At 49.0% G+C, this 23,778-nt stretch overlaps 6 protein-coding genes across 6 annotated transcripts; 3 read left to right on the forward strand and 3 right to left on the reverse strand.

The window, feature by feature from the left end:
* Nucleotides 1-255: 255 nt before the first annotated feature.
* On the forward strand, nt 256-5,081 carry LTR84_012193 (uncharacterized protein; the record flags this gene model as incomplete). Its single annotated transcript, XM_064855717.1, has 3 exons — nt 256-506; nt 569-1,245; nt 1,288-5,081. The coding sequence occupies 3 exons, from the start codon at nt 256-258 to the stop codon at nt 5,079-5,081; spliced, it is 4,722 nt and encodes a 1,573-aa protein (XP_064708377.1).
* A 683-nt stretch (nt 5,082-5,764) lies between these two features.
* Nucleotides 5,765-6,441, reverse strand: LTR84_012194 (uncharacterized protein; the record flags this gene model as incomplete). Its single annotated transcript, XM_064855718.1, has 3 exons — nt 5,765-5,895; nt 5,946-6,230; nt 6,288-6,441. 3 exons carry the CDS (start codon nt 6,439-6,441, stop codon nt 5,765-5,767), a joined length of 570 nt encoding a protein of 189 aa, XP_064708378.1.
* A 2,314-nt stretch (nt 6,442-8,755) lies between these two features.
* Nucleotides 8,756-11,989, forward strand: LTR84_012195 (uncharacterized protein; the record flags this gene model as incomplete). The annotated part of the gene is made up of 1 exon (XM_064855719.1): nt 8,756-11,989. The coding sequence occupies one exon, from the start codon at nt 8,756-8,758 to the stop codon at nt 11,987-11,989; it is 3,234 nt and encodes a 1,077-aa protein (XP_064708379.1).
* An 826-nt stretch (nt 11,990-12,815) lies between these two features.
* Nucleotides 12,816-14,752, forward strand: LTR84_012196 (uncharacterized protein; the record flags this gene model as incomplete). The annotated part of the gene is made up of 2 exons (XM_064855720.1): nt 12,816-13,883; nt 13,997-14,752. 2 exons carry the CDS (start codon nt 12,816-12,818, stop codon nt 14,750-14,752), a joined length of 1,824 nt encoding a protein of 607 aa, XP_064708380.1.
* Nucleotides 14,753-17,900: 3,148 nt separating this feature from the next.
* On the reverse strand, nt 17,901-18,563 carry LTR84_012197 (uncharacterized protein; the record flags this gene model as incomplete). The annotated part of the gene is made up of 1 exon (XM_064855721.1): nt 17,901-18,563. The coding sequence occupies one exon, from the start codon at nt 18,561-18,563 to the stop codon at nt 17,901-17,903; it is 663 nt and encodes a 220-aa protein (XP_064708381.1).
* Nucleotides 18,564-20,522: 1,959 nt separating this feature from the next.
* Nucleotides 20,523-21,417, reverse strand: LTR84_012198 (uncharacterized protein; the record flags this gene model as incomplete). The annotated part of the gene is made up of 2 exons (XM_064855722.1): nt 20,523-21,251; nt 21,304-21,417. 2 exons carry the CDS (start codon nt 21,415-21,417, stop codon nt 20,523-20,525), a joined length of 843 nt encoding a protein of 280 aa, XP_064708382.1.
* Nucleotides 21,418-23,778: the final 2,361 nt, after the last annotated feature.

The raw sequence follows: 23,778 nt of genomic DNA on the forward strand, positions 1-23,778 counted from the left end.
TCTACTTCAATTTCAAGAACACCGAGCTGCAAAGTACTCATAACGTCTCAGGTGCCTTGTTGAGGCAATTGTCGGAGTCACGGACTGAAGTCTCCTCAGAAATCAAACAAGCATTCCAGCAACATCGGCAAGGACAAACCCGGCTCACGAGAGAAGAAACGTCGTACCTTTTACGAGTAGAAGCAGCGAAATTCCCTCAAACATTCGTGGTTGTTGACGCTTTAGATGAGTCTTCAGAGTCGAAAAGGAACCCGCATGGCTATTCTTAACGAGCTCAAATGTCTCGATGGTGTTGCTAATGTTTTCGTAACGTCAAGACCTTTGCCGTCCATCGCTGAAAACTTCATTGGGAAACCACAACTTTCGATCCGGGCAGACGACAAGGACATGAGGAAATACATCCCATCAAGATTGCACAAAGAACCAACCCTATCCTCTTTTCTTACTGCTGAGCAGAATCTGGCAGAAGAGATTGAAAACGCGATTGTAGGAAAAGTGCAAGGCATGTCAGTACTAATCACTGGACCCTCTCAGCTTGCAGAATTGCGACTAACTAGGTATGCGACAGATTCCTCTTGGCAGAATTGCATCTCAACTCTCTGGCCTCGTATGACAATCGCCGTCAGTTGAAGAAAGCCCTTACCATGCTCCCAATCGATTATAATTCGACTTTTGACGATGCTATCACCCGAATTAGACAGCAGTCGACATACACAGCGAAACGGGCTATGCAAGTGCTCTGTTGGATCACAAATGCCTATGAGCCCCTCTCCATATCTGAACTACAGCATGCTCTAGCCGTGGAGATTGGAGACAAAGAGTTCTACCCCGATGCAATCGTAGAGTCCAGCCACCTGATATCCATATGCTGCGGCCTGGTAGCTGTTGGCGAAGGTAGTAGGCTGATTCGACTTGTACACTATACGCTGGAAGAATATTTGAGTGAACGGAAGCATGAACTGTTCCCCGATTACGCCGACGAAATGACGAGAGTTTGTCTCACCTACTTGGGATTTGGAAATTTCGCGATGGGTCCAGCACCCGACGATTCAGCCATGAAAGCTCGACTAGTAGAGTACAAATTTTTCGAGTATGCAGCCACATCATGGGGCAAATATGCGAGCCAGGCTCAAGATCCTGAGACCTTGGCGCACATTTGTGACTTGCTTGGCCAAGAAGGCAATTGCTCTGCTGCCGTGCAGTGCATATCTGTGACACCTGCAGACCAATCGGAGCGGCATTGGAGTAAGTAATTCCCGAAAGACGTCTCACCACTGTGGCTTGCAGCTCACTTTGGACTCTGTGAGCTTGCAACAAGTTTGTTACAGGGTGGTGCTAATGTCGACCACAAGGATGGATGGGGTTGGACGCCCTTGTTTGTGGCCACCGACAACGATCATATGGACATGGTTGATCTCCTTTTGAAGGCCGGCGCAAGTATTGACCATCTCGAGAACAACGGAGACACAGTCGCGAGTGTGGCCGCACGGAGGAACAATATTGGTCTTGTCCGCCTTTTGCATGACAAACCGGCCGATCTCAAACACAGGAACCACAAGGGAGAAACACTGCTTCATGAGGCGGCTTGGGGGGACTGCATCCAAGTCTGTGAAGCACTTCTCTCCTGGGATTTCGACTTTACCGTCACGGACAGTGCTGGCTGCACTGCGCTGCATCAAGCAGTCGAAGAAGGGTCAACCGCTGTCTCAGCAATGCTCCTCGAAAAAGGTCTCAGCCCTAATCATCAAGATAAGTACGGATACTCGGTCCTCTTCAAGGCGATTATGAAAGGCCGCACGGAGATAGTGAGCCTGCTCATCAAGCATGGTACTTCTCCGAACGAATTCATATCGCATTACCGAACAACGGAGTACGATAACGATGCGAAGGTAGGTGGTACAGCTATATTACTTGCATCACATAGAGGTTCTGAGGACATCTTTGACCTCCTGGTCGCGCATGGTGCCGATGTCACGGCAACAAACACAGAGGGTGTAATTGTACTGTTTGAGGCCTTGACATCAGGGTATGGTTCTTTGGCGGCGAAGATTATTAGCCTTCTCTCGAAGACTGGACCTGGGTTCAGAATCACGGATGCCATAATCGAGGAAGCGGCTAGAGCAGGCAACCTTGACTTGTGGTCGGCTCTGCTGAATTTGGACAACACAATTACCGTTGAAGAAGATGTGATGCTCAAGTTAACAGGAAGCTTTCACCGTCGCGAGCTCATCGAACTCTTCTTGACCCGTGGTGTAGCCTTTTCATTCACAGACAGAGTCTTCGAGTCGATCTTGGGTGCTTGGGACAGTGATCGCCTACTTCCATTGGTCTGCAAGCTCCGCCGTGTACAACTAACGGATGATATCCTCATAACAGCTCTTAAACACACACACGCAACTAGGAAGGACAAGATTCTGGAAACAATTATGACGCATGCTAGCTTGCTGGACCTCACCGATACGGCACTCAGCTTTCTCGCTGTAAACTATAGTATCAGGAGAGTCCAGCCATTGATGGACAATGGCTCGAAGATTTACGTTCGAGCAAAACACATGGGCTTTCAACCACTCTTCTATAGTACACCAGAGCTGGAGAACCTCAGACTCTTGGTTGTCCATCCCGGTGTGGAACTCGACGAAGGTGCCTTCAGAGCAATCTGTCGCATGTACAAGTCAGACATCATTCAGACGGTACTGCTCTCTTCAAGTGGTTCTCTGATCACTGAATCTATGGTCTATGCTGTCGCAGCCTTTGGGACGCGAGATGACGTAGAAAAAACTTTGGAACTGTACACCGGGTCCATTGACGTGGAAAGGATCATGTCTGAAGTCTGCTCATCGCAACAAAGCCATCAACTTCACGAAATAATGGATTTTCTCCTTGCGCGATTCGTTGACTATCGAGTATCTGAAGAGGTGTTGATACTCGCTGCGAAGCATGAATTCAATTTCGAGAAGCTCCTTTCCACGAATCCGGACTACCTTGTCACTGAAAAGACGCTGCTCGGGCTTATACCGGGCTGGGATTCACTTCCACCGTTCCTGTTCGCACCCGAGAGGAAAATGCGCATCACTTTGACCGTCGACCTTCTCTCCACAATGTCTGATTGGCCAGGCGGGAGCAGTGCTGTGGATTTATTGCTCCAGCGGCCAGATACTGTCGTCGTGGGCGAGTATGCTGTTATCAAGCTTGCCCGAAACAAAAGACTGATCACCGGGCGCTCAGAACAGCACTACAGTGGCTATCTTTCATTCGTATATAGGGGGCCTCCGACTCACAACCTCGATGAGCTCATCGATCTGATGGCGGATAACATGGATCCCTCCATGATTTCACCTAATGCCGTCTGCGAAGTTGCACTCACTTTCCCGGAAAAATACGCAATAACAATGTTGGAGAAAGCAGATTCGAGCTTCAAGGTCACGAATCGTGTCTTCAATGCTGTTGCAGCAAATTGCAGCAATTTCTCCGTTAATCGTTTATTGGACAGACCGCGCCACACCTCGGAACAGTCACCACCCAGTCTTGATGTTGTCAGTATTTTTCAGCGACTCGATTTCGTAACAGTAAGGCGAACACTGAACTATTTCCCAGAAATTCCTATCGAAGCAGATACCCTTCTCCATTTGACTCAGAACAAAACTAGAAGTGTACCTGAGTTGTTGAGTTTTCTCTGGAAACACTCCTCGATATTCTCCTCGATATCGGCGACGATGGCACCAAAGTTATTGAGGAGCACGATGCTGAACTCGACCATGGCGCTCGGTCTAGCCAAAGTGATTCTGTCAGAATGCCCTTCACTGGAGATCAGTGAGACTGTGTTGAGGAGAGCCGCCAATCACAAGGATGCGTTGCATCTTGTGCAATTGTTCCGCGACCATAGCCCTCAGCTCGTGTTGCACGAGAGCACATTCTGTGCGGCAGCCCGGCAGGGCCGCAACGGGACCAAAATTCTGCAGGGATTATTTTCCCTGGCGCCGAGCCAGCCCGTCACTGAGAGAATTCTTTTGGCCGTGCTAAAGCGTGCTAATTGCACCGTTCCTTTCCTGGGAAACTGGGAAGTCAGCAGTACTCTGATATACTACGATGTGGCTACTGCTAAAGACACGCTTCGTTACCTGCTAAACCGTGGACTGAGCTTGGTCCCAGTGGTGACGAAGGCTTTGGCAGTGGCGGCCACACGCTATCATTCGACAGAAGACGCACTGCAAATCCTCTTACGTGGGGTCAGGAGTGTGGACAAGCAAGCAGTAGTATACATTCTCAAGCACTGCGGCCTGGACTCCGTCGAAGTGCTGATTGAAATATTGCACGTTCCGGTCTTATGGTCCCCTCAGCTTTTGAAGATTATTTCGAAGAACAAGAACCACAAGAGAGAAATAATGATGGCATTGCTGAAACGTGAGCGGAAAGCACTCGATCCCAAGATAGCCATACTAGCACCCTGCATATTCAGGAGGTTTGACCCCGACATCGCTCGACTCTTCCTCTACCGCTTCTGGCAAGGCCCACTTACAGGTTCAGTATTGCACGCGGTAGCAATGACCAAATGTTCAACTGTCAAGCTATTGAGATCACTTCTCCAATTTGATCCGAGCTTGCGTTTCACATCCAGGGACTTGGCCTCCGCCATCGCCACAAAGCGTGGTAAGTATTTTGTGAACTTCATCCTGTCACATGGCAAGCCCGGCATGATCACGCTCGATATAGCGCGCCTTGCGCGCCGTGTGAACCGTGGAGCCAGATACAGGAGATCGTGGTATGAAGAGGAACCGCGCGAGGATAAGGATGATAGTGAGCCATTGAGTCCGAAGAGACTGCTGGACCTTGTTAAAGACACCCATCGCAGAGATGCCAGATATACTGTTTTTAGGCTAGAATATCCGCCAGGCGCTCGATATTTTAGCTATCTATCGGACAAACAACCTCTAGAGTCGACTAGTAGCTTGGGCGAGAAGAGTGATTTCTCTGGCGAGCTAAACCTCCCTCACCTCGAGGCCGGGGTCAACGACAAGGCTGGTAGTGCTGATGGGCATGCGGTGCCAGAGCCGGTGGGCACGGATTGGACATCTGACGCTTAAAAATGGCAATGCATATGTAACCTTGCCAATCATGCTCAGCGTACGTTTATTGCAGAATACGGGCTTAGGGTTTGCAGAGCTGGGAAGAAAGGTGTTCAGAGGTGCACATTCATTTATCATGGGTGGCAAATGCAATGTCTCCAGTGTTGAGGAGTTTGGTAGCTTTCCTCGGGGAACCTAGTACAATGTATGCATCGATCCTCATTACTGGAGACCATCATCATTAATTGTAGCACATGGCCTAGAACGAGGCTGCGCACGAAGTATGGACGACCTTGACTCAGCGGGTGACGCCAAGACTTTTGTGTCGTGTGTCTCCTGTGCCTCCGCAGACAGACCGTGAATGCTCAGCACGCGATCAATTACTTATTCTTCTCCACATCGCATTTTTTTTTAACTTGACGTGATGTTTCATTATGGGGTATCTTATCTCTGATTGCAGTACACAGTAGGTAGCGTTTATCCAGCCCGTGGCATTTCCAGAAATGGTAACCCCCAAAACTCATCCAACCCCCTGGGCTATTAATATTCGTCTCCACTGAGCGAAAATGCCTGAAACCCAGCACAAGGCTGGTTGGCTAAGAATGGCCAAAATGGCACTGTTGCTTTCAGAACTCCAATATCAAGGTATGTGCGCTTTAATGGACTTCATCTCCCACATCATCAATAGTTGGGTCGGGCGGTTACAAGGCCATCCCCGCGACGACCAGACTCAGGAATCCGAGTCCCACAGCTCCAACATGCAGACTGTCTGCACCGTTGCCAGTTTGTGCGGCGCCGGATGAACCAGATGTACTCGAGGCTGCACCATTTCCTGATAGCGATTAGTCACTTTACTATCTATCTTTTCGGGATATAGCCTACCTGAACCTGATGCACCAGTCGTGGTCGCTGCACCATCTCCGAACGAGGCCGATCCGGTGGAAGCTGCAGCATCTCCAGTGGGAGTGGCTGTGGCTGTCGCAGAGTTTGTGAGGAAGTTGGCGCTGATACAAGCAGCCTGGCACTCGGCATATTCTTCGGTTTCGGCTGCTGTGCCATTTCCTTGAGGACATTGAGCGGCGCATTCAGTGGTTGCATTGGCTTGCAGCTGGCTGGGGCAAGGCACATTGACACAGGCTGCTTGACAGCACACATCGGCGGAACCACCTATTCATATCATGTATCAGCTACCATTCACTGTCGTTCAGTGTGTTCCCAACTTACACTTTTGCAGACATCTGATCTGAGGATCCAAGGACGTTGACGCGGATGCGGCGCTACCAGTGGCGGTTCCTGTAGCAGTTCCAGTGGAGTTTGTGTCTTGTGCTGCGACAAGAGCCGCGAGCCCGAATGTGGCGAAAAGAGTGAAGAAGCGCATTTTGCTCGAGGTCTTTTACGATGTAGAAATGGGTATCAAACGGAAAATTTCGAGAAGATTCGGAGAGAGCAAAGGAATATCGAGGTTCGAGAGAGCGAAATGAGCGGCAGTCAGATAGTCGAAACTGACAGGAACGAAACGAATGTAAATGGCAGAAATGCCGGGCACAGAAGCAGACCAGATGCAGATGCGCTGAGAGACCGACACAGGGACAAGGGCAGCCTCCGCGAGGATAACGCGACTCAACAGTAAATATATGGTATACCGGGTCGGGCGACAGGCTCGTCAATCTTGGACCAGAAGATCTCCACCAGTCAATCTCCCCAGGAAGCGGTTGACTAGGTTAGTGTTTCGGAACCCTACAAGGTGGCTTTCTTTTAACGTCCGTCTTCGAATAGGATCTTGTCCGTTAAGACCTAGCCTTGTGCCCCTTGCTCATTGTCCCAGAACCGCTAGGTCGGAATCTCGCCTATGCATCTCGTTGGCCACGCCCCCAGGGTTGATTCTGGTTGATTATCCAGGCCCGAACCGCCGAATCTTGCTTAGAGAACAACAAACTTGTGGTATGGCGCAAAAGTTTCGCCAGTTCTAAACACCACCAGTACTCGTGTAACAAGTATTTACAACCACGTCAATCGTACATCATAATGTCTCATTGTCTTTGGATCGAATAAATGTGACATTTGACAGGCAGCAAATTCTCCGTACTGGCTTTGGGGTCGTTCATGTTGTCATAATACCAAGGAATTGTGGAGTGATGGTCATCTGTTCCCAGCTCGAGTCGGAAATTGCCTCGTGTCTGCCCAAGTTCGTTTACCTTTCCCAACTTTTCTTGGCTAAGCATCCAAGGTCTCGGAGCCGCTTCGCCAAATTCCATTATTAATAAGAAAAGGACATTGGGTTCTCCTTTAACTTTGGCCGACAGTGAAGGTATACCAGTATAACTGAACCACGAGGCCAGCCAACTCTCAACGCGATATCTCGAACTCCAAGCGTATGAAAGATATGTGAAATCCTGTTCTTCGCACCTGCAGTCTGTGCGTGCTCATTGCTAGGAAGTTTTGGATTAAGTGCTTGTGAAAACAATGACAATCCGTATTCGACGGTTATGGCCACGCGCTGATCGAGATGTTTGTGTTTAGGGACAGGCCTGATATACTGTCCCTACGATACAATGACGCTGTTATTGCTCAGCATTGGTCTGTGCCTTCCATTATTGGGTGAAGTATTCGGAAGGGTAATCAAAGCCATCGTGAAGGCGGAACTCTGGCAGGTTGATTGCTGACGACCAAGGCAGTTGCATAGCGAAGCCTAACTTGATATGGAGACGTATGATCCAAGAGGAGATCCTCATGCGCAATCATCATTGCAACTGATACCAACACCTTCAAGGAGCTGCATATTCAGGAGAGTTGGTGTTTTGCCTGGCTGAACAAGCCTGCCCCCGCGATCGGACATACTAAATAATAGGATGATCAGTCATCTCGTCATACTGGCCAGTCTACACTAGCTGTGGTCGAAGCAAGAGGTTGCCTGATTGTCCTTGTCGTGGAAGAGTTCACATAGGGAAGCCCCGACTGTGGAAGGAAAAGGAGAACGCCTAGGTGAAAGAGGACAAGATAAAAGATAGGAAAACGTCCTCGGATTGCGGTAGAGAAGTATGTTTGAGAAATCTAGGAACACGAGATGAGCACAGCCTAGTCGGGATTCACTCAAGGATAGACGATGCATGAGGAAAAAAAGGTTGGACAGCCTCGCCGTTCTCTCCTATAATTTACAAAAATAATCTACGAGACTACCAAAAAACACACCACTTTGGGAATGAAAAGCCATTTTTAAGAGTTGATCCTAACTGAGAGTTATACTCCGGATCTTTTTTTGATTTTTAAACAACCTGATGGTGGGAGGAGAGGCCCATTAACTATGAAATCTAGTACGCTAACCATTCAGCTATTTGTACCAGACCAGGAAGCGGATGTCTCTTGCCCGGATCTAGGAAGTTGTTAGGAGAAATTCCGAGATCCAAATATATGTGCATTCGAAAGTGAAGATATGATTTCAGGGAGGGCACCCGAACAGCAGTGAAGCTCCTTCACTCCGAGTACTTGAGGACTGATAGTGGGTGACTGGATATGCTGCATTAATCCACCGTAGGTTTTAAGTGTGACTTCGCGTACTAAGTTTGACGCGTTTCTGCGCGTCGCGAAGCAAGAGCACCCCACCTAAATTTATCCAGTGCTCTGCAACTTGCCATACATGCATGTGTGTTTATCGGATAAGTACAGGACGACTCTGACGGCGCTAGGTGCCTGCAATGGACTTTCTGGACGACGAGGCGGACTTCAACAACGGCGATGACATTCTTGTCCCAAGCTCTCAAACCGACGACCCTCCTCGACCTCGAAAACGACGGCGAACCCGACATCTCGAACCCGATGACGATGAGTATGATCTACCATCGAATAGCGATCAAGGAAGAGATGAGACCCGGCGCGGGTCTGTCGAAGCACAGAAATCGAAATATGAGGACCATATCCACGTTCCTCAATATGGCATGCAAGCGAGCAACACATTTGTGACACAATTGACGCAGCAATGGTCGTCACCTTCAAGAATAAGAGGCCCACGTTGGATGAAACCTCCCGTGGAATCTCCCCCTCCAACTCCTCGTGCCCTTCATGCATCAAATACTCAAGCTGCACCCACAAAACAAGCCGAAGTGAGACCGCTCTCCGTTGATGAGTTCGAAGACGACGAGGACGATCTGGAACTACTGCAAGCATTCGAGGCTGCAAATGCAGCAGCGCAAAATCCTCAGAATATTTCCTTTGACTCTCGATTGGGACCATCGAGCCACTCTGGGCCCATCAACCGTGTCCCAGTACAAGCGTCACAATCCTTTAGGCAGACGACTCTTCATGGAATTCACACTACGCAACAGGTACCCTGGATGACACAGACACAGGTTAGAGCGCACAATTGGCCACTTGTGAATCGGAACGAGTCGCCAACCCATCATCAGGTCAACCTAGAAGCAATGGGGACGTGGGTGTATCCAACAAATCTTGGTCGGATCAGAGAATACCAGTATAACATTGTTCACAAAGGTCTTTTCAACAACCTGCTCATCGCTCTCCCTACAGGACTCGGGAAAACATTCATAGCCGCCACTGTTATGCTAAATTGGTTTCGATGGACCAAGGAAGCTCAAATAATATTTGTGGCACCTACAAAACCACTTGTATCGCAACAGATTGACGCCTGCTTTAACATTGCAGGTATTCCACGGTCGCAGACAACTATGCTTACAGGCGATGTGCCTCCCGGAATTCGAGCTGAGGAATGGCTTGAGAAAAGAGTCTTTTTTATGACCCCACAAACACTGATCAATGATTTAAAGAACGGGATGTGTGATCCGAAGAAGATTGTTCTGGTTGTAGTTGACGAGGCTCATAAGGCCACCGGGAACTACGCCTATGTTGAGGTTATCAAGTTTCTTAGAAAATTTAACTCAAGCTTCCGAGTCCTTGCCTTGACTGCCACGCCAGGATCCACCGTGGAGGCAGTTCAGGCAGTAATCGATGGTCTTGGTATAGCTAGAGTCGAAATCAGGACCGAAGATTCTCTGGATATTCGCGACTTTGTGCATTCCAGGAACGTTGATATCGAACTTTTCGACAACTCGGATGAGATCACCATGTCCTTGGAGCTGTTTTGTTCTGCTACAGGTCCACTCCTCAACAAATTGTGTTCACAGAATGTGTATTGGAATAAAAACCCAGCAGCCCTCACACTGTTTGGTCTGAAAACTTCTGTTGATAAATGGGCCAAATCAGAAGCCGGGAGGAATGCCAACTTTGGCATCAAAGGCATGATCAGGGCAATAGCTACAGTCTTGATGAGCCTTGCTCACAACTTAGAGCTCCTCAAATATCATGGCATCGGTCCCTTTTATCACAAGATGAAAGTCTTTGCAGATAGTGCTAGCACAGGAGGTAAATATGCCAAGCAGGTTGCAGATGACGAGAACTTCACCAAATTAATGAATCGTTTGAGAGGTTGGGTCAACAATCCGGATTTCATTGGTCACCCCAAGTTGTCATATCTGAGCACGGTTATTCTCAATCACTTTATGAACGCTGGAGAAGGACTGGCGACTTCCTCTAGGACCTCGGACACACGGATAATGGTTTTCGCTCACTATCGAGACAGTGCAGAAGAAATTGTGAGGGTTCTCAAGCGCCATGGTCCCATGATTAGACCTCACGTCTTCGTTGGACAGTCAGGGACGAAAGGTTCCGACGGCATGGACCAGAAAACCCAGCTTGATGTCATCAAGAAGTTCAAAAATGGAACTTTTAATACCATTGTCGCCACTTCAATAGGAGAGGAAGGTCTGGATATCGGGGAGGTGGACCTTATTGTCTGTTATGACTGTTCGAAATCTCCAATCCGGATGTTACAGCGAATGGGCCGGACAGGCCGCAAGAGAGCTGGAAACATAGTTCTACTCCTGATGCGGGGAAAAGAGGAGAGCGACTATGAAAAAGCAAAGGACAACTACTTGAAGATGCAGGCGAAGATCGAAAGTGGCCGTGAGTTTAATTTTCATGATGATCTCTCCCCTCGAATTGTACCTCGAGACATCTTGCCACAGGTTGACAAGCGAGTGGTCGAAATACCCCTCGAAAATACTCAAACGGGTACGATTAGACCCCGTCGAAGGAATGGCAAAATTCCGAAAAAACCTCCTAAGAAATTTCACATGCCTGATGGAGTCGAAACGGGATTTTCCTTTGTTGGTAAAGGGAAAAATCAGGTGAAGCAGCCCAAAGCATCCAAGGCCCGACCGAAAAGTCGTGTCGATCTGGACGTTGCTTTACTACCATCATTAAATGAGGTCTTGCTGAATGAGGAAGAAGAAGACCAATTGGAGTCCAGATATGTCCAAGTGGTGGGGGTGGTCGACCAATTTATACAGCCTGTGAGGCTCCACGCATTTCCACAGCAACAGCAGAGATTGGGAACGACAGACTTGGTCAAACATTCGGGTTTGACGAGCTCTTTGGTGAAGGCTTACGAAGCAATGCGAGATCCACATCAAGACTGGATGAGGCCTGCAGAGTGCATCGAAGTCGACATGGAGGAAGAACCAGAACAACGATCTAGCGGTCTAAACAAGCCCAAAGGATCCAAAACTAGGATGAGACGCTCACCTAGTACTCTATCGTCAGATACGGTGCGCTCTCCTCCAGACCGAGACAGCCGCAGAGACAGATACGTTAACGATAGCTTTACCATATCCGAGGAGCTCAGTCTTGTGGCTGAACGTGACACCATGTCACGTAGGCTTCTCGTGAGATCGGAAGATACTTTTGAAGTTTCTCAAAGCAGTATGGGATACGAGGATGGTGAAGAAATGCCAGACTTGGACTCAATCCTGGGCAAGGGTTTTCAAATGAAGACCAATGGTATTAGCGAGAAGCCTAGCTCGAGAATCAACCGAAAGAGACGGATCATAGACAGCGATGACGAGGACGATGACTGATGACTGATGATTGGTAATTGAAGCACTTGAAGCCGAACAATGCACTTAATAGTAAGCATATACCAAGATTTTACTTCGTACGATGTTGCGTTCAACGCTGTAGCATAAGAGTGGACACATTCCCCAGGATTACTCCATCCTTCACCGTTCTCCAGGCTAGAATTGGCACGGACAGGAATCGATCCTTCGATACCTATTTGTATCCGCAAAGCTCGTTGTCGCGAGCAATAATGATGGAGGATCAGTCTAGTCGTAAGCTGACACATCGAATCGCACCGCAGGATGATACGGAGTAGGTGCTATGTTCCTGCTGCTAGTACCAACCTAGGTACTCGGGGCAATTGTGCACGTATTAGAAGCAATCTTCCCCGAACAGATCGGACTGATATGTTGTTTAGAAAAGACGGCAGAACCCATGTGTAGGTGCATGCCTCTCCACCCTGCTCGTGCGACATGCCGTTGCGAAAGCGAAAGCGAGGGTCGATCTTCCTCAAACACAAATTACCGGTATTAGCTTTGACACGTAAAACATGTCGTATACACTGGCAATTTACACGTTACACAGGGAAGTGAATATGACCTCTAACGCCCAATTACAGTTGCCATACAGATGGCACCGAGATACAAGCCGCCACTACTGCTTCGTATGCAGGTCCCACCGTAAGCGGACAATTCACAATCCCTGTGGCTTCCCAAGTTTGTGTTTATCAGGCTTCCTCCACTTTCTTAGATTTCATGCTTCAAATTTCCTCAATAGAATACCGTCTACGCTTGCATCATATTCCTCAATTCCTATCAACCACTTGAGCAGTACCTGGTGGCAAAAATGACAGTTTCAGCGACACAAGCCAGTAATTCTTTGCTTCAGCAACTTATCACCACCGCCATTCATCACCCTTTCGTGGCTGCAATTTCAATCTTGACGCTCATATGCGTTTTGACACGTACCATCACAGGTTTTAGATACTGGTCTGCTGTCTCCAGCAATAAATCATCATCAGGCACGACGAGAAATGTCCCATTGATTCCTTACTGGATTCCCTGGCTCGGCCAGGCTGTTCAATTCGCCCTGAACGCAAACCCATTTTTGGCCAAGATGACCAAATCCCTTGGCCCAGAGGGCTCTGCGTACGGCATATACATGGGTGGGCTGAAAGCCAACATCGTCACGAGTCCTAGCCTTGCACGACAGGTTCTGTTCGACAGACATGCTCCCATCCAAATGGAGAGCTTCATCTTTTATGTCATGAAGAACGTCTGGGGTGATGAAGGCACAATGCGGGCGATTGATCCTGCCATGCTTTGGGGTCCGATTCATGCAGCTCTCAATGGAATGATGAGGGAATCTTTTGTCACCAAAGCAATTGTGAAGACGGTCGAAGAAGTCCAGCGCAGTACTTGGAACTTGGTGTCCGGTTGCAGGAGTGTCGTGGACCAATCTGCCTGGGAGCGTGCAGGAAGCGTCCAGATCATCTCAGGCAGCGACAGCAGTGGTTCCAAGCCATTCATTGCCGAAGCCAATCTTCACCTTCTGCTGAGAGATTTTGTTGGTGATATAGCCACCAATGTTCTTTTTGGTCACGAATTTATCGAAAATAACCCCAACCTCCTCAGTGACTTGTGGACCATGGACGCCAAATTCAACAAATTCCTTGCAGGGCTACCCAGTTGGTGGCCAGGAATGGGTGCAGCATACCAGGCACGAGAACGACTATTGTCTGCGGTCAAAGAACACCACGATGCTTTGATAAAATATCTAAATGGCGAAGATCCTGGTTCTCAATATTCGGATCTCTCGGACGTCTCTACTGTCATTGTCGATCGTCTGCAGGCATTCAAAGCAAGTGGCACCACACCGCGAGGTTGGTCTACGGGCAACGGTACCATACTCTGGGTAAGTCAAGAGTCGTAACTATACGCTGAATACTGTTGGTGGCATTAATGCAGCACTATTTTGCGATGTTATTTTTTTCAACAGCCTTCTTCTCGTCACTAATTCTTCAACAGGCCATGAACGTCAACGCCAACCAAGTAATATTCTGGCTCATATGGTATGCCTTCTCTGATAGGACACTCCTTTCAGAACTCCGGACCGAGATCGCACCATATGTCAGATTTGTTCAAGCTCCGGACAATGGACTACCGATTAAGGACGCCCCGAAACTCGAAATCGATATAGATTCCCTATGGACGAAATGCCCACTGCTCAAGGGTGCCTTTTACGAGACTATGCGACTCGAGGCTGCAAGTGCAAGCTTTAAGATGATTAGCGAAGATTTTGTTGTCACCGAATCCGAGGAGGATGCGAAGATATTAGGAAAGAAGGCTCCCGAAAGCTATATTCTAGCCAAGGGCGAACTGCTCTGCATTCCCCATGGAGTTCATCAAAATGATGAGCGGTATTTCCGCGACCCCGAACGCTTCGATCCGAGGCGATTCTGGGCGAAGCCCGATCATGCAACAAATGCTATCACTAAGGAAGAGTCAAAACTACCCATCTCAACTTCCGCCGATCCAGAGGCAGAGGTGAAAGTTGAGTATGGTACGATGAAAGTTTGGGGCGGCGGGAAGAACATGTGTAAGGGAAAGACATTTGCCGAGAGAGAAGTCATACTTTTCTCGGCCGCAATTATCATGCAGTGGGACATGATCCCGGTTGGCAATGACAATAAATGGGTTCATCCAGGCAGGAAAATTGCCGCGGGCGCCTATAATCCTGAGAGAGATGTGAAGGTTCGATTATGGCGGCGAGATGCCTGGTGAGAATGTAAGGACTCGGGTTACATATCAATATGACCTTGTCCACGAAACGCGCAAGGCGACTTTAGCGATTGATGAAGATAGGATTAATGAGTGTCCTTTTGGTGGCGATCCCTCATACTGTCATCCGTCCTCATGTCCGATCCTCTTACAGCCTCCCCCTGTTGCTTATCCTTAGTCAGATATCTCGCACGTGCAGGCTTCTCACTTTATATCTACTTCCGATACGATGTGTCGACGTGGTAAGCTCCTGGCATTTGGGATTTGAGAATGCGAAGTCAGGTCAGCCTTATTTCAACATTATCATGTCTGGCAACAACAGCCCTAGACGTCCTCGAACTCCAACAGTGGGCTGTTTGTTGTGTGCAATCGAGACGAACCCTGATCAACGTCCGGATAGAGTCCAGACGGTGTCAAGATCTACAGTGACCAACAACCAGAATCCATACCCCGAGCAAATATGCTCGAGCCGCGTGTTTACTTACTTATCGCAAGCCCGACTCCATTCACCGGATCAGTCAGTCAGTCAGCCCAACGATGACCCAGCTCAGCCTCCAGCCCAACTGGCATGACAAACAGGTGCCGCTCCAAGCGAACACGAGGATCACGAGAATAGGCTGTAGAAACCGGCCAGCCAGCCACTAACCACCTTTCTGTATCCGTGTTTACAAGTTTGGCATACTACTCAACCAGCACCTAACTACTCGTCCCAATCAAGTATTCCTACACCCCACCACTTGACTCAATGTGTTCGTATCTAGCATTCAAGTAACTAAATATCTCCAAAAGCCCCCGCATGACAGCCCCGGGAAAGTCAAAAATGTGAAAGTGATTCAAAGAGGGATAGAACCCTGATCGCCGATATTAAGCAAGCGAAGCCTTTTCCTAAATATCCGTACATTAGTTGGTATGAATGCTTCGAACTGGCCCTTCCCGTGTGTGCATGTGTAGTCTCAAAAGAGCAGGCATGAACCAGACCTCTCAAGGCCATTCTCAGCTAAGCCTCTCGCTCTCCCTCTCACACTCAACACCCTCGCTACCAATCAGTACTACCTACGCCCACGTTTTCACTTGACATCGCATGTCTAACTAGACAGCCAGACTCGACACGCCTCCGGGCCAGACAAGACCTACCATATCCAGGACATTTTGAGTTTTCGCCCGCCTCGCCCACCTCGCCCGCCTCGCGTCCCTTCGCTTCGCTTGCGGAGATGTCGTCTCCGTGGCTGCAAAGCCTGGCCCAGGGAAGGGTTTTCGAAACATGATGTTCGTTGGTTAGGCTATTCTATCCGTATTTATTATGTCCTCGGTGTCGAGTACGCGCAAGCCACAACAAATTCAAAAGCTATAATCCGAGCCGAACTCGCTTCTCGAACAGGCAGTTGTTTCGCTTTTGGGTTGGGGTCGACCTGCGGGTAAATAGTGACTTAGTGGGGTAGGTAGGTAGGTAGGTTCCTGTACTTCGGTTTTTGGTACGGTAGGTTTTGTTAAGATGCGTTTGTTCACCTTCATTAGTAACGACACCTCCAGCCGTAGCCAGCCATAGAGTGTAAATGGCCAGGCGGTCCACTTCGCAGAATTCCCTTTTCGAGTGGTCAGAGGGAGAATTCTGCGGGCGTTGGATTGGAATGGCAAGGACATCCTCAACATGTCAGCCTTAGTAAATGGAGGAAAAGAAACGGCTTACAGGCCACTGCCCATACCGGCAATTTTCAGGTCAGGCTACATAGGGGAATTAAACAGGCATTTAGTCTCACGTGGAGGAAAAGCGGACTTTCGTCCAATTCATTCAGACGTCATGTCAGATCAGGGTCAGGTCAGGACAAGGCTATTGATTTGATGTCTGGCTATATTTCTCCCGCAATGTGCTTCGATGTGTCACCGCGACTCACATAAGCGGAGAACGCAATTGCGATTGTGAGGCAAGAAGAAGAATAAACAGCCATATTCCAATTATCCCATATCGGAGAGGGCTCGGATGCGTCAGCTTGGGTCAGGTCGTGCCACGTACGGCTGATTTTTTGGCTGTTAGAGAAAACGCGGGCGAACACGAAGTGTGGCACGAACTTGCTGCAGTAGATGATAAAGTTTAACGAATCGATCGACCTTTACATTCGCTGGGGAAAGGCCGCGGGTGGTTTGAACCAACTCGAGGGCTTTTGAGAACCTCGTGGATTGGTTCTGCGGTGAGATGCGGTGGAGAATTCGATATAGTCGTAGGTTGTGGTTCGTTCAGGGCTGGGATTTTTCCTTTTCATGCGGCATATTGAAACTGATAAATATCCTGTTCTGCTGCTCAATCACAACTTTCCAGTCGACTCAAGAAGAAGCTTCGTCCTTTGTGTTGTCTGGATCATCTGAAAGTGTGACCTCCCAGAGTCAAGTTCACTATTGCATATCTGGTGTCCCTACACACGACATTTGCGTGCATACCACCACCACCACCAAAGTCCCAGAAGATGCATTTTCCTCGTCTGTGCATGCCTTTGGCACTCATTCTCGGGGTAGCATTGAGCGTTCCGGTGCCGGAGACTATCGAGGAGATATGCTTACACAATAATCGCGACGATAAGCGGAACACCGTCCAAGACATATGTTTACATAACAACCGTGACGACAAGTTAGTCAAGGTGAGTTTCAGTGAGCCCAGGCACGCAACCAGAGATCAGTGTCTTCTCTCTCTGCGGGCCGGCCTCCCTCGTAGACCGAAACTGACTGATGAATAGCGTCTTTCGGTCGGGGTCTGTGTCGAACAACATTGTATTATCAACATCGATACGGGGAGAAAATGCCCAACACCGTTCTGCCTCCTGTCAGATTCAGAAGGGAAGAAGTGTCACTGTCTTCCCATCACAGATTGAGTGGTACATTGAAAAGTATTGTGTTCTTTTGATAATGCGACGCGACTGTGTCGTAGAAACAGTGGGGCACTTGGTCGGAGGATTCCAGATTGAGAATGGGACATGTCGGATATCATGGAATTTGACGGGTTTTCTCAGTTCATGGCAGTGTTTGGTAAGGTTCTGGCGAAAGGGATTGGTTGCATCAATGGGGTCGACAGGATAGCCAGCGTCGAGCGTAGCATTCATCTTCGACATCTGTCCACGTCAGAGTGATTTTTCCGAACCTTTCATCCATCTGGGTGCACGTATCACGTTTGTTTTGAATCCTCCGAAGTGCCAACCTCATCTGTCGAGTTTGCTCTACCATTCTCAGTTCCCGTAGGCTCATCCAAGCCGGTATCCTCCTCTTCTTCCTTTCCCACCCCCACACTCTGTTCCAGGCCATCACAATTCTTCAAGAGCCAGACAGCACATTCGGCGGCCCCGTCCTTGGCACTAGCCTCGCTCTCCACGACAGCATCACGACCCGCAGCATTGATAATCGTAGCGTCTGCGCCGGCCTGCACCAATTTCTTGACGACCTCCAAGTGACCATTAACACCCGCCCAGTGCAGCGGGGTATTCCCACTGACGTTGCGATGATTGACCAGCTGCGGCGCACTCTTATCAGCCGTCGTTCCACTATGGCTCCCGTGCAGGGACGCCGAGGGCACCAACAGGCTTAGGAGGTAGGTTACGATCTCGAGGTTTCCATTCGCGGCTGGGTAGTGCAGGAGCGAGGACTGCGAGCCGAGACCCTCTTCGTCGATATCGATGGCTGTGGCGATGATGTTGGAAGGGGCACAGCTGTGTGTTGAGCATAGTTCTGTGATGGACGCCTTCAGTGACTCGAGATCGCCGGTGCGAGAGAAGTAAATCAGATCGTCGAGCTCTTCTGGAGTGGGAGTAGGCAGAGGTACGTTGTTGGGCATTTTGTCGGTCTCTAAAGGTTCTTAGTTTCTCACTGTTCACCGATCTTCCTATTTGTGGATGGTTCCACCAAGACCAGTCGCGGATGTTGTATGCGGTTTGGTCAGAAAAGAAGTGTGTCGCCGGTGCCAAATCGATTTTCAATTTTCAAACAAAATTAATTTGGGAAGTTGCGACCCGCGAATGACGTCGTTTGGAAATGCCCTCCAAATCCCCCCACCTTCTCCAGCGACCACGACTAGGTAGTATCGAGTAGCTCTACTGAAGGACGAAAGATAACAGTATTAAGTGATTTCTCAGCTGTTGATATCTACATCATGAGCTTGAATAACAGTAGAATATTCTCATAATGTCCACGAGATTATTGTTAACTCGGGTATCTGGGCAAGCAGCAACCAACTCGCGGGCAAGCCGTCCACCATGCTAAAATGAGCGCCTGTGCACATCAAGACCAGCCCATTGAATCGCTCATTACCTTGATAACATGAAAACCTTGACGGAACTCGAATTGGCGCCACAAAATCTAGTAGATCCTATGCATACCTTCCCTATCAGGTACCATGCATGGAGAAAAGGACTGTGTACCCCCCGAAATATTTTTGGAGGCCGCCTGCAACACATTATCAATTATAGCTTATACAAAATAGTAGGCCTAAAAGCCTGCAGAAAATAAGTCATAGTCGTCTCGTTCGTCGGCGGTGGGTATTTCCGAGTCTTTTTCAGTGCCTGCTTCCTGCCTATTTATCGTTCGATTCCTCGTGAGTGGGTCAAATGTGAAGAAACATAGGAAATCATATATCGCCAGACGAGGGAAATGTTGGTCTAGATCGGACATAGAGGTGAGCATCCGGTAAATAGATCAAGCCAAAGTCCTGATAAGACCTCGACATTCGGGAAAAGTTTCGAATACAGCTGGCTGCAATGTCCAATTTCCAGCGTTCAGACAATGTCGTGCGAAATCATCGGTGAGCATGATATGCCCTGTTTCAGGGTCGCGCTCTATGCACGTTTCTGTCGGGTATGGCCAGTTACAACTGATGTTGCTCGTAAGCGTGGCCAGGAAATCGCGATTGCGACGGCACAGTGTATCGCGAAGCAAAGGGAAAGGGCAAAATTCGATGATGGCGCAATGAGGAACGCTGATCTGTATTGGCGTTGGGCGGTATATCTCGGGCACTTTCTTGTAACTGTCCGATGAAGGTAGAATCATCCACTGAATATCACTGTCAGCAAGAAAGATGCGATGCCGTAACTAAACGATCACGTACCCGTAGTAGATAGATGTACATGAAGGTCATGCCCAACTTGGCAGACATCTCCATATCTTTGATACCTGCGCACAACTCGGCTGCAAAGTGACATACTGAATGGGGGTCTGATTGTCTTCTTTTTCTAAACAGCAGATCGACAACGGCTCTCCCGGGACCGAAGATCTCTTGAATCGGTTTCCCCTGTGTCAGCATTGTTCGGGCAAGATCAATGTAACTAGTTATGGCACAAGCCATCGGATGTCCGTTTAACTCGACTTGAGGAACCGCCATATAATGTCCTGTCTGCGGGCGTGGCCAGGCATGCTCTTTTTGTAGGTGGAAGGTGTGGTCTGGGAGTGGAGAATGTTCTGTGAAACTTGAGTAAACTGCTGAGGACGTCACCGAAGGTCGACGAGAACTAGTGGCGCTGGATGGTAGCACAGCGGTAGCTGGTATCTCTGTAAATGTAGTATGGGAAGGCGGAATTATGATGGTCGACAACGGACGCTTCTTCGATATGGAATTGTTCCCTTCGGATTTGCCATTCCACTAGCCAAAATATATGTTGGTGAGCATATTTTCACGGGGTGTAGCGGGTACTTGGACTTACCGAGGATTCTGGAGATAATCGTTTGCGTTCCCGTTCCTGCTGGCCTGGATTCTCGTTCACTTCGGTCAACCCTTCAGCATATCTCGAAGCTGAGGAAACAGTTAGCCCATTAAATCAAATGAGACGAACACAAAGCTATTACAGTGTGCGAGGTAGCCATTGAACAGATCGTGCGATGGCAATTCTATACAAGCCCCCTTCATACAGTCGATGATAACGTTCAATCCAACATCCTCCGCAACTGAGGCGATATCAGCGCCAAGGCTGCCTGGAAACCTAGTTGACTCCCCAAGAAAGTTGCTGGGCCTTCTGAAGAGGAAATTGGGTGAACCACGGATGGGTAAGTAGGGGTTTGGAGAGCTGGTATCTGGTTCCATGGCGGTTGCAGACCTTGGAGGTTTCATGGGTGGCGTCATCTCGTCGCCAATATGTGGTCTATAGTCCTCGGGAGTAAGGTCGTTTGGATCATGCTCTGACATGCTAGATATCACCGACTCATTTTCTTGAACGTAGTTGGTCAGGTTCTGTTGGAGTTCTGCAATTTCTTTACTGTTTTCTGCTGGGAGCCGACATTGCCCTAATAGTGAGCAGAGTGCGGCAGCCAAGAGTGGCATAGGAGATCCGTTCGACAGTAACTCCAGAATGGCCACCAGGTGCTTCCCGCGACAGCTCCGGAGGCATAATAAAAGAGCTTCCAAGATCCATTTGTAGTGGAAGAGTTCCTCAAGTCTACGATTTAACGCGACTTTTCTTCTGCCGTCGAGAGTTTCGTCAATGATACATTTGGTGTCGAGTGAGACACACGTCTCACAAGGGGCACTTCCTGAACACTGAATGATACTCGTTATCGCTAGTCATGGTGAGCATGAGAAAACGACTCACTCTGATTTTGCGGACCTTGCAGGCGATGCACGCAACCGCGGCCTTGCGGTGGCGTTTGGTTGATGAAGAGGACTCGGTCGGCTTTGAGAATACGGTAGATGTCTTTGAACTCATAACGCAGGCTTACCAGATCGAATTGAATGTTTGGCAATAATTACAAGCATTGAGGCAAGTAAAGTTGAGGTTCCAAATCACAATCAGTAGAAAGATATCGAGCGGATCCTTCATGCGACCCCCGTTTCATGGCAAGTAGAAGAACACCACCATGGAACTGCCCATTTTGACCTCATGATTTGCTTTACGGGTAAGTGCGCGTCAACTAGGGGCGGGCGCGGATGCCATTTAGTGGTGAAAGGCTCCAAGCCGCTGTGCGGGTACAGGTGGTCATGTTAAAGGGAAGGTAGACCTACATGTCCCACCTGTGTCCAATGAAATTTAGCCGGAGTCTGATCTCCGGCTCGGCTTGCTTCCTTGTAGCGGGTCTTTTGTGCCAGGGAGTTTGTGACGTGCGAATCGATCTTTACGAACATTCTGGTGCAGGAATCTGCTATGACGCTCACTCGCGTGGACGCACACCGATCCGGGAAAATGCCTGCAATCTTGAATTTTCAGAACACACAGGTTTTGACACGATAAGTGTCTTCTGATGTAGGCCCTGGCAACGAATCACCGGGCTACCGTTGAAACTTTGATCGGGGGATCATGATCCGTTGTTCTCCTGCATGGTGGCCAAAGTCTATATGTATCTAGAGCTCTGAGTGGTCGTTATCCCTCATCTCTGACAGCAGGGAGCGAACCCTTCCTGCGGGTTGATAGCGTGAGAATGGCAATCTTTGCCACTTTTGAAATCGCATCCCTTCAAAGTTCGAGGATGTTGAATCCGGTGCTAGTAAGGATGGTAGGCATGCGGCATCGTACGGAGTAAAACATCGCTCTCTGATCTCGAGCCACGAGCACTTTGCAGCATGAAGGTTCTGACCCAACTTCGAAGACCCTTCCCCATGAATGCACGACCTAGTTGGGAATCTGAGCACAAACGGCTGTAGCACAGAATTGCTGAAATCTCAGAACCTGCACTGGATCGGAAGTAGCTCGAGTAAGTCCGTCCATTTCGCCATTCGCTCGGTCGGCTACGACTGGGGGTCAAAGAATGGTTGCGGGGTGTTGGGACAGTCTGGTGCTTGAATTTAGGAGGTGGAAGTTGACCTACAACCAATCACGAGGCGCACAGCTAGCGGATCCTTTCTCCGACGGCAGATCATTGGACAATCTTCCACTTTGTGGCAATAGGCTTCAGGAGGTGCAAACAAATGATGTTGAGTTCGGACTGCATGGATCTTCCCACAACCATTACCGATTGGATTTGACATAAGCCCCAGCTTGCCGCGAAACTTGTTTAGCAAGGCACCTCTTGCCCTGTATTGGGCAATGCTTCTGCTGGTCCGAGGGGAGAGGATCCACGCCTCCTCGGAAGCTGATATTCACGGCTCGAGCGAATGCCCATCCTTGGAATGCTCCGTGCTACTCACCATGTCGGCTGCCAATACTGCTCGATTAGCGGGGTAATGAAGCGAACGGTTGATGGGAGTGGTGTGGTCGCCTCGTATCAAGAACGCGTACGCATCTCAAGTTTGTGGGTGAGTGAGAGCAGTTCACAGAAACCAGGTCTTATGATGCTAATGATCGTTGTCTGATCGACAGCCACGTTGGAGTTCAAGTTCGGGGCAGGATCCGGTTCGCTATGAGGTAGGCATTTCTGTGAAATGTTCATTTCGTGTGCCTAGGGGCAGTTTTGTTCCCTCCTAGAAAGCCCTTGGGCGTGCCGCTTATCCCGAGCCTAAACTATCGGCAAGCAATTGCAATAATTCCACCTGCAAGTTGCAAGCTTATTATCATCTAGACTGTGACCACTCTCCAATCCCCATGGAGCCGACAGAAAACACCTGTCACATTAAGTCATGGTCGGTACGGGCTGACACGAGACGCCGCGCCACGGAGCGGGTTATTGTGGAGTGAATGGGGCACACCACTTTCATGATAAGATCCAAGCGGTTTGCCCACAATTCGGTGCTACGCCTCAGGCCATGGGGTCAAGTACTCACAATCGTCGAGGTCTTTGATTGGTGGCAACTGCAATTCCGCTCATATCTCATTTGACCTCGTCTGCCTGATGGCTTAACAAAATGAGGTCCGACAGAAGACATCGATCACGGATCAGACTTGCAGTCTGCATGCATGGCGTGTAATCTGGCTGAGAAAGAAAGTCATGGCCAATGGTGATGAGATACCTTCTCGTATCACGTGCGGTTTTGTCCGGGACGCACAGCCACACGGTCGTGAAAATGAGATATTGAGGAAAAAACAGCAACCGCAGTGTACGGGGAGTAAGACTCCGTAGTGGGATTTGGATCAGATCAGGCTTTGCCTTGTTTCCAAGATGCCCATAATTGTTGGTGGAAGGCGCAATCTGCGTCC

Source organism: Exophiala bonariae (assembly GCF_035927105.1).
Source record: "Exophiala bonariae strain CCFEE 5792 chromosome Unknown scaffold_7, whole genome shotgun sequence".
Lineage (NCBI taxonomy): Eukaryota > Fungi > Ascomycota > Eurotiomycetes > Chaetothyriales > Herpotrichiellaceae > Exophiala > Exophiala bonariae.